General features: G+C 34.2%; 1 protein-coding gene across 5 annotated transcripts in view; it reads right to left on the bottom strand.

Moving 5' to 3' along the window:
- The window catches only part of LOC145684150 (uncharacterized), a 183169-nt gene that overhangs the window by 42298 nt on the left and 123913 nt on the right, over window positions 1–16958 (bottom strand). The window contains exons 9-10 of one of the 5 annotated variants that reach the window (XM_081756104.1): window positions 15412–15510; window positions 6977–7168 (exon numbers count right to left, since the gene is read on the bottom strand). The exons of the other annotated variants lie outside the window; for them this stretch is intronic. Of the exons in view, the coding sequence (XP_081612230.1) occupies window positions 15453–15510 (58 nt within the window). The 3' untranslated portion in view covers window positions 6977–7168; window positions 15412–15452. Of the gene's footprint in view, window positions 1–6976; window positions 7169–15411; window positions 15511–16958 lie in introns of those variants that run through there. 5 annotated transcript variants of the gene reach the window in all.

Below are 16958 nucleotides of genomic sequence, written 5' to 3'. Positions count from 1 at the left end.
AATGTCATAAAACAATCACTTGAGTCACGTGAAAGTCACATGGAAGCAACATGTTTGTTTGTCCATTAACTGCGACGTCATGCCTCCAGCCTTCATCTCCGTGCCACTCAAAGGCTAGTAAAATATTTCAGTACGTCTTCGAGAAAAAAAAAGCATATGGTGAATGAAATAGCTTCTATTCAATCAAGATAAGATAAATTAAAGGAAGGGGGAGAGGGGGAGTAAAGGGGAGAAGCCATGTATTCATTTCCATTGGACAATCCATCATGGAAACTTACAAAAACGCGGAAAGATACCATCGTTTCATTATAGGCGTCACAGAACAGTGAAGTAAAAATAGTGAGGAAGCAGAAATGCCACGTTCTCTCTGACGTCACCGTCCTACCAGTGCTTGCACCATGGAGAAACTTCATTACATTGTATGTTCAGTGGTTCTTCCAAGAACAGGCGGAACCAAAATATACAGGTTTTGGTGCACATATGGGATTCTACAATCCATCAATTAGGGAACTATAGGTATACTACATTGAATTGACACCTAGTCTTCCATTCCAAGCGCTGCTGTTGGCTGAAAAATTCCACTCCCTTTTTCTCGCTTAGCAACAGCTGAACCTTGGCTCAACGCGTAGGTGTGTCGAGAGAGTAAGACTTAGTTCACATTTTTGTCATGGCTCAAGACATTTTGGCAGCACTATATTTTCATCGCATCAGAATGATACGATGGTACTCCAACGAATTTTATTCCTCAAGTAAGGCTACACTTATCAAGCCATCAATGCTATTCTTAAATGTTTTAAGGTGCAAAATTATTCTTATAAATACGCATTACGCTCATAGTACTTTACAATTACGCATTTAGGACTTCCAATATATCTCGAAATTAAAATAAATAAATAAATAAATAAATAAAACGGATTCGTGGGTATTTTGAATCCTAGAATTGATCTTAATTTGTAATAATAATAATAATAATAATAATAATAATAATAATAATAATAATAATAATAATAATAACAATAATAATACCCATGTAATATATTTTTTTAATTAATTTTCACAAAGCTTATGTAATACTCGACATAACTATGTACAGAAAGTTATAATCACTAAGTATAATTTTATTTTATTTTTTCATTTCAGCCTCTCACGAAGCACCTTCTTCCTAGGCTCCAATATTCGATCCTGGTAGCCTTTCTACCTGTTGTAATATTTAATTCCTATTTATTAAATTCCACTATCTTATATTTAATATATCTTTGTCTTTAGGATCACTGAAGCTTTTTCGTTTTTGAGAGTTTGTAATAGATGTATTCGTAGCTCAATTGTTGGTTATCACAAAAGATATTTTTAATGTTTTTCAGTAATTCATCTATAGTATCTTAAAATTACGTTGTTTTGCCTTATACAGGGTGATTCAAAACAACACCGACGACGTTTGGGAGGTGATGCCTGGCACCAAGATAAGACAAAGGTATAGACCAACCTGGGTACAGAAATCCGTCATTTCGGAGTTATAGGCTGCCGAAAACATGAAAATGAACTATAAAGGTTCATAGCTCCAATACTATGGGTTCTACCCTAGACGAGTCAAGACTTCACTTAGGAATTAGTATCTGCCCTATGCAAAAATACATGTTTCAGAATCCTGCGGTACTCATGCAACAATTTTTATAGAGGGAGTTTGGCCAACGACATATAATTTGATGTACTCACCAACTACCTCTATAAAAATTGTTGCGGAATTTTTTAAAGTCGTTTCTTTTTTGCTTGAATAATTGACATTAAAATATTAAATGATCTATTGTACTAATTTCTTCTACGTCTCAGCATAATTATGTTTGACGTACTAAATCCTTATCTGTACTATCTATCCCTTTTCTGTACTAAATTAATTTTTGGATTTGGACACTTATATATATATATATATAATGTGTGTGTGTGTGTGTGTGTAATCTGTGGCTAATAATAAAGGGCCAATTTTTTTTTTTTTTTTTTTTTTTTTTTTTTTTTTTTTTTTTTTTTTTTTTTCAAAACTGAGATACTCTTCAATTTTAACATCTATAAATGGATGTTTTCTTGTGCAAGAAGAGCAAATGTCAACACGAAATAGTATATATTAACATTTGCTTTTCTTGCACAAGATTATATCCATTTATAGGCGTTAAAATTTAACGAACATCTCATTTTTACCAAAAAGTGACATTAGCCCTTTTAGATCCAAGCCACAGATATATATATATATATATATATATATATATATATATCCATACACTTTATCACTAATTTCTGCTATTTCCCAGTAATGTTTACCCTACTCACCTCTATTATTTGTTTTTCATTATATTTTGTAACTTGTCTTTAATGATATACAGGGTGTTTCAAAACAACACCGACAATGTTTGGGAGGTGATTCCTGACAAGACGAAAAGTATAGACCAATCTGGATGCACAAATGCTTCTTTTCGGAGTTATAGGCTGCCGAAAACATAAAAAAAAGTGAACTTTAGCTCCATAGCTCCAATACTATGGGACTTACCGAAGTCGGGTCAAGACTTTATTTAGGAACTTTATGTGCTCTATCCAAATATCCGAGTTTCAGAATCCTACAGTACTTCCGCAACATTTTTTTTTTATAAAGGTAGTTGGTGAGTACTTCAAATTATGCCCGTAGCCAAACTCCCTCTATAAAACTTGTTGCGTGAGTACCTTAGGATTCTGAAACATGTTTTCTGAATAGCGCACATATTAGTTACTAAGTGAAGTCTTGACCCGACTACGGTAGGTCCCATAGTTATGGAGCTATGGACCTTCATAGTTCACGTTTTCGGCAGCCTCTAACTCCAAAAGGAAGTATTTGTGCATCCCGATTGGTCTATACTTTTCGCCTTGTCTTGATCAGAAATCACCTTCCAAACGTCGTCGTATTGTTTTGAAACAGCCTGTACTTGAAATCATGGAATGGAAATTTTATGTTCGTAGTGCCACCCTAAGCTACTGCACTTTTAGATAATAAATCTACCATTTCATTAAATTTGATTCCCATATGTGATTTTATATAAAGTAAGGTTATGTTTTTGTGTTTCTGTAGAAAATTATGTATTTCTTTTTTATCAGCAGCACGTTCCAAGATGTTTTATATCACGATTCGTGGTTGTTTAAAATTCTTATAACAATACTTAATGCATTTGTGCAGATGCAGGCACTGAATGTTATATTGTTTAATAAGTAAAAAAAAAAAAAAAAAAAGAAAAAAGAAAAAAGAAAAAAAGCATGACTCAATGAAAATGCTTTTTCTTCAATGAGGTTGAACTTGGTAATTTGTTTTGTTTTGTATATTAAGATGTGGAACTACTAGAGCTGCTCCAACAGGTTTTGTTTGGAAGCATCTGTGAATATTAGTTTGCAATCATTTGTAAGTTGATTCGTATGGTAATACTAGAAGCGGTTGTAATTATTTTTCAAGTTTTCCTTTTTATGAAGTTGAATGTAATTTAAATGATTGCCGGAATTTTGATAAGGTTGACCTTGTATTGAAATAAATATGCTGGTACTGATCGAGCTTTAGATATTCTTGTTTTAAGGCGTTTAATTTCTTTGAATAGCTTGTAAATCTACGGAATATTCTTGACGCAACATAATCTCTTATTATTATTAATGAAGTCTAACCTATCTAAGCTTAAGATAAGTGAATACAATTATAAATTCAACGAATTTGTGCATGCTGAAACATACGAAAGGAAAAAAAAATCTACATTGAACAATCGAATACATGAAGAAAAAAATAAAAGGTGTTTGTTTTTGGTAACATTGTTTTAAATTAATAATATTTATTTTGTTTTGTTTTACGTATTAACAATAAAATATGTTACTTAGAAATGTTCTGTTTCTTTACAATCTTACATTATATACGATGCTTTTTGGGTTATACCTCAAAAATATTGGTGAGGTTAAAGCCTCTCAGACTTGGATTATAAGAGGGTATGTAAATCCTAGAGTATTGTTATTTGGCATCAGTTTAACCTCAAACACAAGATTCTTTGGTTATACCACAAAAAATATTGGTGAGGTTAAAATCTCTCACATTTGGGTTATAAGAGGGTATATAACCCTAAAGTATTATTATTTGGCATCAGTTTAACCTCAAATATAAGATTCTTTGGTTAAACCACAAAAATATTAGTGAGGTTAAAATCTCTCATACTTGGGTTATAAGAGGGGATTTTTATTTGGTATCAGTTTAACCTCAAATATAAGATTTTTTGATTAAATCCCAAAAATATTGGTGAGGTTAAAATCTCTCATACTTGGGTTATAAGAGGGTATTGTTATTTGGCATCAGTTTAACCTTAAATATAAGATTCTTTGGTTAAACCACAAAAAATATTGGTGAGGTCAAACCGTCATATACATGAGGTAAGAGGGCATATAATACTGACTGCTTAAACTACCAGCATAGATTAATTCATGAATGTAATTTCATGTGATTCCCTTTACTGTCTTCACAAGAGTTTATTAGTTTACTTTACAGCATTTTATAGACATTACGTTACTCATTTTCTATTTTTTCTATTATATATATATATATATATATATATATATATGTATGTATGTTCTTCACTGTCTAAGTGCTTCAATGAGATACAAAAAAAAGTTAAGTTGAAGACAGTAAAGCCAATTAAGCTTAGTGAGACAAATTAGAAGCCAAGAAACTCAACAGATAGGGTGTTTCGGGAATAAACAAACACATTTCGTATACGTATTGAGGAACTCAATACAAGGAAAAAGTTTATCTGCGAGTTTGGTCGGATACGCCTAAAAGCGGAGATTACGCAAGTTTAAAGTAATTAGTTGAAGTGGTTGTAGGGCGCCTTTACTGAATAAAACAACTGACAACTCCGTAATTAGGCGTTTTGTATCAAAGTCACACATAAATCTTTTTCTTGCATTGAGGTCCTGAACATGTATGCCAAGTCTGTTGGTTGTTTTATTTAGTATAGACACTTTACTACCACTTCCACTAATGACCTTAAATTAGTCTCATTTCCATAACCAAACGCTTTCAATCCAAAATCGTAGATAAACTTTCTTCTTGCATTGAACACATATGCGAAGTTTATCGATTCTCGGAACACCCTCTATATTCACTTGGAGTAATCCTAATATTCGTCTGTTACCTGGTGATTGATAAAAAGTTTCAATAGGAACTATCCATCTTCATCAGCGGCGTTTCTAAAAGGATCTACGGGAAAATCACATTACACACTATCTATCGTTGTGGTACAAAAGTAGCAAAAAAAAAAAAAAAAAAAAGTTTCTTTTAGAAATAAAAAAAATACAGCAGACTCCTAACTATCCAACCTAATGTGGCAGAAGGACAGGTCGAATAACAAAACAACCGGAAAGGCCGGAGTTCTTAATTACTTGCTTCTTGCCCAACTCACACTATTAAAAAAACACTTTTGAATCCAAAGCCCGCTCTTATTCACATTTTATTCCTTCGGTCAGTACAAGCCAGTACTTTATAAATGTTTGTTATGTACTATATTGTAAGTTTTAAAAAATTATTACAGAGAAATAAGTCTCAGAATCAAATTATATACATTTTGAGATAAATTTTATAATGTATAACTTAACTGCAGGAGACATAAAATGATGTATACTGTACATACGTACACATTTAAAACAAACAAAACATTAAGGCAAAACGTAGACCTAATTCCTAAGTACATAATTTAAACTTGTTTTACTACTCATCGATGAATTATTACACAAGTGTGAAAAGGTGTTATTGCATTTTTATGAAGGTGTTAGATCATTTAAAATATATAAAACGATAATCATGCCTGTTGTTCCGTATGGTTGCAAAACATGGTCGCTTACACTGAGGGAAGATCGTTGACTGAAAATACTTGAGAACAAAATCCTGAAACAAATATTCGGATTCAATAGGAACGGGAATGGGGAATGATGGAAACGTCATAACGAGGAACTGCATAATTTATACGGTTTACCAAACATTGTTAGGGTCGTCAAGTCTAGGAGGCTCAGATGAGAGGTCATGAAGCCAAAATAGAAGAAAGTAGGAATGTTTTCAAAGTTTTAACTGGAAGTTCAATCGAGAAACGACCATTAAGAAGACCTAGGCGCAAATAAAAGGACAATATTAAGATGGATCTCGCAGAGATAGGAATACGAAGTAGAAACTGGATCCAGTTGGCTAGGGATAGAAGTCAGTAGAGAGCTTTTGTGAACGCGTCATTGAACCTCCGGGTTCCATAAGCCATAGAGTTAGTTAGTTACATCATTTACATATATCATTTACGGAATATAGTCTTGTTTTTTTCTTTTCTTCCTTTGAAACTAGTTGGGATAGTCGATAGTTAGTTTCAAAACTTTAAACTTTCGTAAAACCATTCTGATTTATCTTAGTACTTTCTTTAATGGTACAGATGTACTATACGATTGTCACTTTGAGGTTATAAAGTGTTAATTTGCTACCTGTGAACAACATGACGCATTAAATAAATTTTCCACTCCTTTTAGCTTGCCATAAATATCCACAAACTAATAATTTATTTTTTCATTTCCCACACGATAGTTTGTTGCCATACACTCACTTGTTATTTTACGCAAACCACTAGTTGGAATTCTTATACAATAATTTCTCCGTAATGTTGCCCATGAATAATCCAAAATGTTCACGTTTAACAATTCACGAAGGTGACTTTGAATAACTGTACAAAATCATTTTGGCCATTCTTCTTTAATCTTTTTAAAAAAAAAAAAAAAAAAAAGTTACTAACAAATAGAAGTCTACCAAAATTAGTCCAAGTGAATATTTGTAATCATGCATCACTGTAGTTCCTTAAGTTCTTCAACCTAATATATATCGGTTAAAAGTCAAGTTATAAAAGATGAATGAAAGATGTGACATTTTACTCGAAACTACAAAACTACAAGCAATGAAGTACATTTAGAACAAGGAAAAGCAAAGCACGATAAATATATTTATTGAAGCGTATTATTTACATGAAGTTATAGACACAATCAATAATGACAAAGTTTTCAGAAAAAGAAAAAAAACTAAGATCTAACAAAAGCTAACATGCTTTCCCAGATCCATGCATGTCAATCCCAGATCCATGCAATATTTAAATACATGCAATACCTGTAAAAAGAAAAGAAAAGGACACATCACGGTTACTTTTTTATTCGCCTATGTACTTAAGAACATATTACTTAGTTTTGTAAATAAGAATTTGGAACAAAATGATAAGTCAAAATTGCGACTTATTTCCTACCTCACTTGTTTTCATTATTTAATTTCTTTAAGTCGTCCATTTTGAAGCTAATACACACAAGCCATAAAAAAAAAAAAAGCTAGTGTTTGCGTCTTTTGCTCAAGAAAAAATAATTATACATCTATCTTGCAACAGAGAGCAAAGCACGTTATATGCTTTCACCCAGTGATTTTCAAGCGCGAACAACGAAAAATTTACATTAAGTTAAGAAAAAAATACACATAAACTTACTTTGATAATTGCTAATTACCGTATTTACGCGAATCTAAGATGTCCTCAAATGTAAGACGCACCCCTAATTTTTGAAGGAAAAATTGGGGGGGAGGGGGAATTCTCAAATATAGGACGTATTCTTGGCGAAAATGAAAAAAAAAAAAGTTTAATAACTGCATTGATTTTAAAGAATGAAAGAAAAAATTAATAAACATGGGAAAACAAATAATGTTATAGGAAAATAAAGCAACATTGGATTTACTGCTGGAATTCACGGTACATTCATATGCATCTTCTGGTACTTTTTTTTTCTAATATAATTACGGTACAACACTTGCTTGTGTCAGTTTTATACCAATCCATTATCGGTATCATATTATACCAGTATGCACATATCTATGCATACAAACAAACAAACAATAAATTTGCGTAACTCAAATCTAAGACGCACTTTGATTTTAGAGGCAAAAGAATCGACAAAAAAAAAAAAAAAAAGTGCGTTTAGAATCGCGTAAATACGGTAGTTTCGTAGGTTTTCAAGTTTATCCAATATATGAATGTTAGGAATGTGAGTGCAACGATACTTAACAATGGAATCAGGGGCTTAACTAGTATGGCGCAAACCCCGCAATGTGGGTGAATGAGGGCCAATTCTTCCAAAGGAATTCTTCACTATAGCATCTCAATGGGCTGAATCGATCTTGCTTTTCAGTTTTGTCTTAGTCAGAAATCAACGATAGTTTTGAATTAAATAAATAATAAAAATGCATTAACCGTACTATGGAAGCATGAATGGCAGATAAATTCTCAACTACTACAGCCATGAGTACTCTATGCCTTCGGTGAAAAAGGAACTGTGAAACTGTAGTGTGTATGAATTCGGAAGATTAATACCTACTTAAGTCAACAAGTTTTCATATATTGTGAACATTTTATGTTAATTTATATGAGAAGAAATTATTTGTCTTAAGAAACTCTTTAGTGCCATGTAACTGAATAATAATAATAATAATAATAATAATAATAATAATAATAATAATAATAATAATAATAATAATAATAATAATAATAATAATAATAATAATAATAATAAGAAGAAGAAGAAGAAGAAGAAGAAGAAGATGAGCAAGCAGAGAATGACTAGATGGAACATCGAAATCTCAAAGGAAACAAGCTGAGAATGCTCCAAAAGCATTGCCAGAACGAACTTAAGGAGAATTAATTTTTCTTATTAACTTCTACTGACTTTATACCAACTGTTCTATGTATTTTATTATTATATTCTTTACAATGGAGGGACCAAAATTGAAAAATTCGCTAAATGTCATTTCTCTACGACTTACGGTTCCTATGATATGACTCCTTAAATCTCCCGAAATCGGAACTTTTTTTGGCCAATATCTGTGGAACGATGGCCAGTTGGACAGTGGCCACCGGTTACTATTTGGTACTAACATATTCACCATCCTCTTAGGTATTGATCAACACCAATATGATCTCTCTATGACTTACGGTTCCCGAGACATGGCTAATTAAATCTGCTGAAATCGGAACTTTTTTGGCCAATATCTGTGAAACGGTGGTCAGTTGGACAGTGGCCACCGGTTACTATTTGGTACCAAAATGTTCACCATTTTGTTCAATATTACGCAACACTAATGTCGTCTCTCTATGACTTACGGTTCCTAAGATATGGCTCGTCAAATCTCCCGAAATCTGAACTTTTTTGGCCAATATCTTGGGAACAGTAAAAGTGACACGAAAAATTCCATCACTTCTTTCAGATAGTTTTTGACACACTATTGAATGAAGGGCTCAAAATTGATAAATTCGAAAATAAGACATACATACATACAAACATACACACACACACACACACACAGAGAGACAGACGTAGAGAATTCATTAACGAACTTTCTAAGTTCGTTGAAAACACTTTCTATTTCTATATAAATTTTATGTGTCTTCATGAAAGAGGAAGGGGAGGGCTTTTGAAATTTCGACGAGAGAAGTCATGCATCCTCAATTACGCTACTGAGTCGAACGAATCATTTCTCAATACTGTATATGAGTGATTCCACTGTAACCTAGCTTTACATTCAAATTCCTAACATTCATATATCGAATAAACCTTAAAACCAACGAAAGTATCAAAATATATAGAAATTATCAAAATAAGTTTATCTTAATGTATATATTTATTTATGGTTATAATATGTTAATGAAGTTTGCTAAATAACATGAGAAAAATTACACAAAAAAAAAAAAAAACAAAGTTTGATGGCTTTGAGAAAAAAAAATCGCTAGTACTAACTTGAATAGCAACAATGATATTAAAATGTGTTCAATGGTTTAACGACTTATAACTAGCGTGATTCTTGTTAAATTCTAAGGGTAGTGCTGTAACAAAAGAAAAACCTCAGGAACAGTCGAATTCTAAGCATTCCTCTGCTAAGATAGATTGAGAAGTGAATTTACAAGTTTCTATACAAAAATAGCAGAGACAGAATGATACTCGAAACTAGAGCCTTTCTGCTTCAACTGTGCCCCAGCTGGCGCTGCTGTCGATGTGTTTTTTCCTTACTTCCCACAAAAGAGAAGAGCCAAGTTGCTTGTAGCCGAGATCCTCCAATAATTGGATCCTGACAAAGTTGCCACATTGAAACATTCCGTATTATTTCACGGGCTTCGCTGTGTACCATCTTGTTAGACATCCTAAGTAGCCTACGAACTTCACTTGCCAAGACTAAATGACTGAATGACAAATTGGCAACACAGCCGAGGTAATTCATTTCTTTTCCTAAAACCGAAGTATGTTTCACATATTTTCCGAGAGCACACTTGAAACAGAAAGGTTGTAGATATCAATGCCTATTTCAGCATTTTGACTCTGCATACTGTTATTCCTCATTTGTAATTGTCTACAATACAAATCGAATATGTTCAAATTAATTTTAAAACATGCTGGTTCTTATAATTTAACTTCATTCACTTAATACACTAGTTACACCCTCCAAATCTTCGGTCTGCTGTACATTATAGGTTAACATCGTGCTTAGTTATAATCTCTAATTATTTACATTTAACAAATGCATTTATTAATTTATATTTATTATTTTTCCACCAAGCTCCAAATTCCACATCGTATTTATGTAATTATATAAGAGCTTCGTTATACACGATGTTATGTTGATTTAAATCATGAGTAACAAGCGATAGTGCCTCCAGCGACATCTACGAGGGGATGCTGATGGAGATTGAGCCTTACCAAGAAAACATTGAGCTACGAAGCTGAAACTCCCACACTATTCCACATATTTCCCTAGTAGGTTAATGTATTTGCGACATCTGTCCTGCAACTTTTTAAGTCTTTGTAAATTAAAGTCGTTTGTCTGCTGCTATAACCACTCATCTATAGCATCCGTTGCCGCTTGAACACTCTAAAAACGGTGACCTTTGAGATGTTTCTTTGAGATTCGGGAACAGATGATAATTGAATGGATCTAGGTCAGGCGAATAAGGAGGATGAGACAAAACTTGAAAGCCTAGGGTGGCCAATGTGTCGTGTGATTCAGATGCCGTGTGTGAGGAGACATTGTCGTGCAAAAGCAGAACAACTTTGGAGATCTTACCACGACGTTTGTCCTTGATATTTTCGCACAATTTCCTCAAGAGACCACAGTAACATGCTGCATTAATCGTTCCATCCACTGGAAGATAGTCCACCAGCAGAACTCCGTTCTTTTCCAAAACATTGTTGCCATTTGTTTCTGTGCAGACCTCTGCATATGGCACTTCTTTGGTCGGGGAGAAGAACTGTAACCCCATTCCTTATACTGTTTCCTAGTTTCGGGATCATAACAATAGATCCACGTCTCATCACCAGTTACGAGTTTCTCGAAAAAACCAACCTCACTTCTTGCAAAATGTTCCAAAATTGTCCGCAAAATTCTCACTGTTTCCTGCTTTTGTTCCTTCGTCAGAAGTTTGAAGATCCACTTTGCTGCAACCTTCCTCATTATGAGTAATGAAATGACATCTTTAAGTTTTACATCCCACGGTTATACCAGTTAGGCTAAAGAAGACGGTGATAATGAAAAATAAATGAAATGGTGGAATGAAGAAAGTGGAAGGAAATGGAAAATCTCCGAGAAAACCAACGCACACGGTATCTGTCCATCACAAAGTTCATTTGGTTCGACCTGGGATCGAACCAAGGACCACATGCAGCAGAGGTGAACGCTCTACCCTCCACGACTCCATTATGAATAATGGTACCAACTCTTTCACATGATATGCCCAAACATGTAGCAATCTTTCTGGCTGATATTCGACGATCTTCCATTATCATGTCCTGGATGGTGTGCACATTTTCGGGAACAGACACAGAAACAGGCCTGCCACTAAGTTTCGCAATTTTAATATCAAAATGGCTAGTTCTGAAGTTTGCCACCCAGCGTTTGACAGCTGCATATGACGGCCCACAGTTTGTTTCATTTCATCGTAGCTCTGCCTCATACCTTTTCCTCGGAGGAAGAGGAACTTCACGAAGGTCCTATGCTCCTCTGGCCTGAAGCTTGCTGGAAGTGCTGCCATATTCATTTCTGAAATGAAAATGAAAAGGATGTTAATATTGTAGAATATTGCATTTTGTAACATAGTCTATAAAGATCCTGTCATATATTACCTTCTAATTTCAGCTTCCCAGCTCATTCTTTTTTCCTTTGTAAGGCTCAATTTTTATCAGTAGCCCCTCGTATTAGTCAAGCAGGCAAGTGATAGCGTCCACAGCAACATCTATTAGTCAAACAGACAAGTGATAGCGCCCCCAACGACATCTATTAGTGAAATAGTCAAGCGATAGCACCCCCAGCGATATCTATTAGTCACATAGGCAAGCGATAGCGCAAACAGCGACACCTATTAGCGTGATTGTTTATTATTAGAAATTCGAGTGATGAACAAAATGACAGACGTTCGCCTTCTATTTTAGGATTTGCATTTGAATATTAACTTTGCAGTAACCCAGTTTTGATGTACACTCATGTCCAAAATTATTGCCGCATATCTATATCTATCTTCTTGTAAGAATATAATTTGATAGTGATTTTTCAGGATACTTTTAATACTGATACTATGTGTATAATCGGGAAATGTATATTTGTGGAAAATTTCATACGAAAAGAATTACAAATGCGAAAATTACAGTAAGTAAAACCAAATGTTGCTAAATGGACACGAAAATGTTATTTTCGTTTCATTGTTTTGATTTACTGCTCTTTTGATATGAAATTTTCCACATACATGTCTTTGCAGATTATACCCATACTAACATTATAAGAAATACCAGGCGAATTCGTTATCAAATTATATTCCTATAACAACATATTTATAGATATGCGACAATAATTTTGGACATGAGTGTACATTGTTTATTATTACTTTTTATTAAATAGTAAAGTCCAACGTTTCTTAAAACGAAATACTAATTAAAATAATGTTCCTTTTTAATATTGAAAAGTGTCTTTTAAACATACTAGATTTCCAAACTATGCTATATGTAACTGTCGAAAGTCTTACTGAACAGCTAAGTCCATCCGTTCATCTATCTATCGACAGGTATCGGAGTAAAACTGGTAAGAGATATAGAGAAGCGGTTTTCCGCAACTGATTCAGCGTCCCAAGAATAGATTCTCTCTCTTCCATTAATCCTTTATTCAAACCGGAAGTGGTTTAAATTTACCATTTCAGGTTTCAATGTATATCGCCATACAACAAAAACAGTAATAGACACGTGGTTTTCTGCGATGATTCAGCGTGTGTCAATCATGACCCGGAACACTCTATTAAAATTGGAAGTGGTTGAAATTTACTAGTACGTCCGGATTCAACACTGATTTCCATAGGGCAAAAACAGTAAAATATATCGAGAAACAACTTTTTGCAGTTGAATCAGCGTTCCAAGAATAGCTTCTATCTATTCCGTTTTTCCTCTATTTAAACCGGACGGGACAGAAATCACCCATTTCCAGTGTCAACGTTGATCGCCATAGAACAGAAACGGTAATAGATAGCGACAATCGATTCAGCGTCTGAAAAGAACATATCACCAGCCGGAACACTCTTCCAAAACAGGAAGTGGGAGAGTCCCCCTCCCATACGTTGCACTGTCAAAGTAAAAAGATAAAAAAAACATCCCAGGCCCGAACCTCTTCTGTGTTAAAAAATTGATCGAAATCGGTCTGTTTCTTCAAGAGTTTAAGAGTCACAAACATAGTCACATTCAATTTTATATAATAAATGGAAATCAATGTTGGAAACGAATGTGATAGATTTTTATCACTAAATTTGGAAATGGAACCTATTTTTGCGGTATTGAATACCACTAAAAACTGCTTCTCGCTGTCTATTACCGCTTCTTCATTATGGCGATCAGTGTTAAAACCGGACATCGTAGATATCCACTATTTCCGGTTTGAATTAAATGAACAAAGGTAGAGATTAAACGCCGTTTAATCTTGGGACGCTAAATCCAAAGCCGTTCTTCGTTCTCTCTTATCGTTATTTTGCTCTATGAAGAACAAAGTTGAAGCCGTAAGCGATACTAGATTTATAACACTTCCGGATGCAATAAGGTAATAAATCCTGATATCAGCCCTATTCATGTGGTACTGAATCCATATACAAAAAAAAAAAAAAGCTTCCCACTATGTATTACTTACTTTAATCTAAGGGGATCAATTCTGAAGCCGAAAATGAATTATTTCCACTTCTTCTGGAGTGAATAGAGAGGTAATAGAGGAGACGAACTGATCCTTTAGAAACTGAATCGATTATAATGAGGCACTTCTAATTCTCTTACCTTTTTTTTTTCTAAGGAGATCAATGTTGACACCGGAAGTAGTACTAAATTTCTACCACTTCCGGTTTTAGTTGAGAGATAAGGGTGGTAATAAATCCTATTCTTGTGGTACTGAACCTATATTTAAAAAATGCTTCTTGCTACCTATTTCCTTTTCTTATATGACGATAAGTTTTGAGTTTTACGTCCCACGTTTATGCCGGCTAGGCTAAAGGAGACGGTAATGATGAGAAATGAATGAAATGGCGGAATGAAGAAAATGGGAGAAAACTGGAGAACCCCGAGGAAACCCACGCACGCGGTGTTCGTCCACCACAAAGTTCACTTGGCAAGAGTAGGGTTTGAACCCCATGCACCAGTGGTGAACGCTCTACCACTGAGCCACCAGTGCTGAGACTGGAAATGGTAAATTTTCAACAGTACCGGTTTGAATAGGTGGATAACGGTATATAGAAGACATTCTTCGCACGCTGAATCCATATCAAAAAGTCATTTGTCGTTATCTCTTACCGATTATGTTCTATAAAGATCTATATTGAAACAGTTAGTAATAGTAAATTTGAACCACTTCTACTCCTAATAGAGAGATTAGAGTGAAGATAGTATTCCTCGGGACGCTGAATCGATTTCAGGAAAACGCTCCTCACTCTATCTTCCCGTTTTCGCTTTGATACATGACGTCAGACAGACGGAAGAACAAACATAGCCGTTCTATAAGACTTCCTATACTTATATATAACATAGTTTAGAAGCCTAAATGAGGTAAACAAAAATGTAACGTACTACTATGTAAGTAACTTTCCCTTCAACGGAAGAGGAGAAAAAGATTTAAGGATCTCGACAATCTAGAATTTCCAAGTTTTACTGTACGAAAGAATTTTCAGATAATTCTTTTTTTGTTTGTTTGTTTTTCTTACTTGCATTTCTTACCATAGAAATACTATTAGAGCATGATATCAGGTACCTAGGTATCGAAACTTTTCTAAAAATTACTTTTTTTCTTTTTTTCTTTAACAAGTAAATCAGCAAACTTACCATGCAAGAAACAACATGACGCCAAGCAGACAGTAACAACGTTATACTCCCCAACACTCTAAACTTTGGTACAGTAACATTTCTTGATCAAACACACAACTACAGTTTAATAAAGAAAAGCAAATATATTATGAAAATGAAGTAGAATTGCTATGAATATACTCACGCCTAGAATTTATTCAGTACGAAAAAAAAAAAAAGTTGTTTATAAGTCATCTCTATTCATATTTTTAATTTACAATTAAACATAAAATGTAGACTTATTTAAACACTTCAAAATCTTATACTAGGTTATTGCCGACAGTTTCCAGTCTGACGGTAAAGTATTACGCCACTAGTAATAAGCCGTTCATGGCGTATAGTGTCATATATGGAAGAAATATTGTCATGTATCAGTTTCAATTGCCTAGCTGAGTAAGTTCGTTGGAAGCAGTCATTTGACTCAGTCGCTGTGTGTTGAGCTCGCATCTTGCATGGCAATGCTTCAGTCCACATGGTTGCTGCAACAGGCTGCAGTGAAAGTGATTTCAAGTGGATTTAAGAACCAGCTTACACCCCAGATTTAGCACTATAGCCTTGCCAACGACCATGTGGACTCGAGTATCGTCAAACAGTATGTGAGCTCACTGCACAGAGACTGATTGAACTTACACAGCTAGATAGTTGAAACTTATAAATTATTTCTTCCATAGACAGTACTATATGCCATTAATGTCTTATTATTAGTGGCACAATACTTCAGTGAAAGGCCGAAAATTTTTTGAAATACCCTCGTATCACCTGACTGACATAGCATTATGTCATCCTCACTCAAGTCTTAGGGTTACACCTTAATGAAGTCAGACTGATCAGGAAGAATAGGGAGAATTAAGAGAACGGAATGAAACATTCTAGGTTCATCCAATAGAGATCTTTGTGACTAAATTACAACTACTATTAAAGTTACCCATTTCGATTCCATCCCATATATTGATCGAATCAAGTAAGAAAATATATGCGACTGTGCCACGCTTGTTTCCGCTTTAGTTTTACGTTAGATGCCATGGTGATAAGTTATATTTTGTGTGAGTTCTTTTGCATAGCTTATGAACTATTCATGGTTGTAACATTTTACAAAAAGAAAATGCTCAACGTGAAGAAACTTTTTGATTTGGTCAGTAAGATTGTAGGAGATTTCATCGACTTCAATAGAATCAGAGCTGGGCCAACAAACGACCACGAGCGAAGATTCGCACGGAGCATTGTCAGGATATTTACTAAAATTCCAAAATGAAATTTCATGACCTTTTCGTGACCTTTTCTTTACTAAACCATATTAAATATCTGCACCATATTAAATTTTCCGACTCGATAGACTTACTTATATTTTGTACAGATTAAAAAAAAAAAAAAAAGAAAAAAAAGTGACCCAAAAGCTAAATTTCGTGACTTTTTCTTGACTTTCATGACCTTTTTTTGATTTCGTGACTTCTTCATGACTTTCGTGACCGATAGACACCCTGATTGTCCATATACAGATTGAAGGATACAGAACAGGTGATGCTACA

Source organism: Thermobia domestica, chromosome 4 (genome assembly GCF_964235325.1).
Source record: "Thermobia domestica chromosome 4, izTheDome1.hap1.1, whole genome shotgun sequence".
NCBI classification, from domain to species: Eukaryota; Metazoa; Arthropoda; class Insecta; order Zygentoma; family Lepismatidae; genus Thermobia; species Thermobia domestica.
The sequence above is the reverse complement of the archived record's forward strand: the minus strand, read 5'-3'. Positions and strand labels throughout refer to the sequence as shown.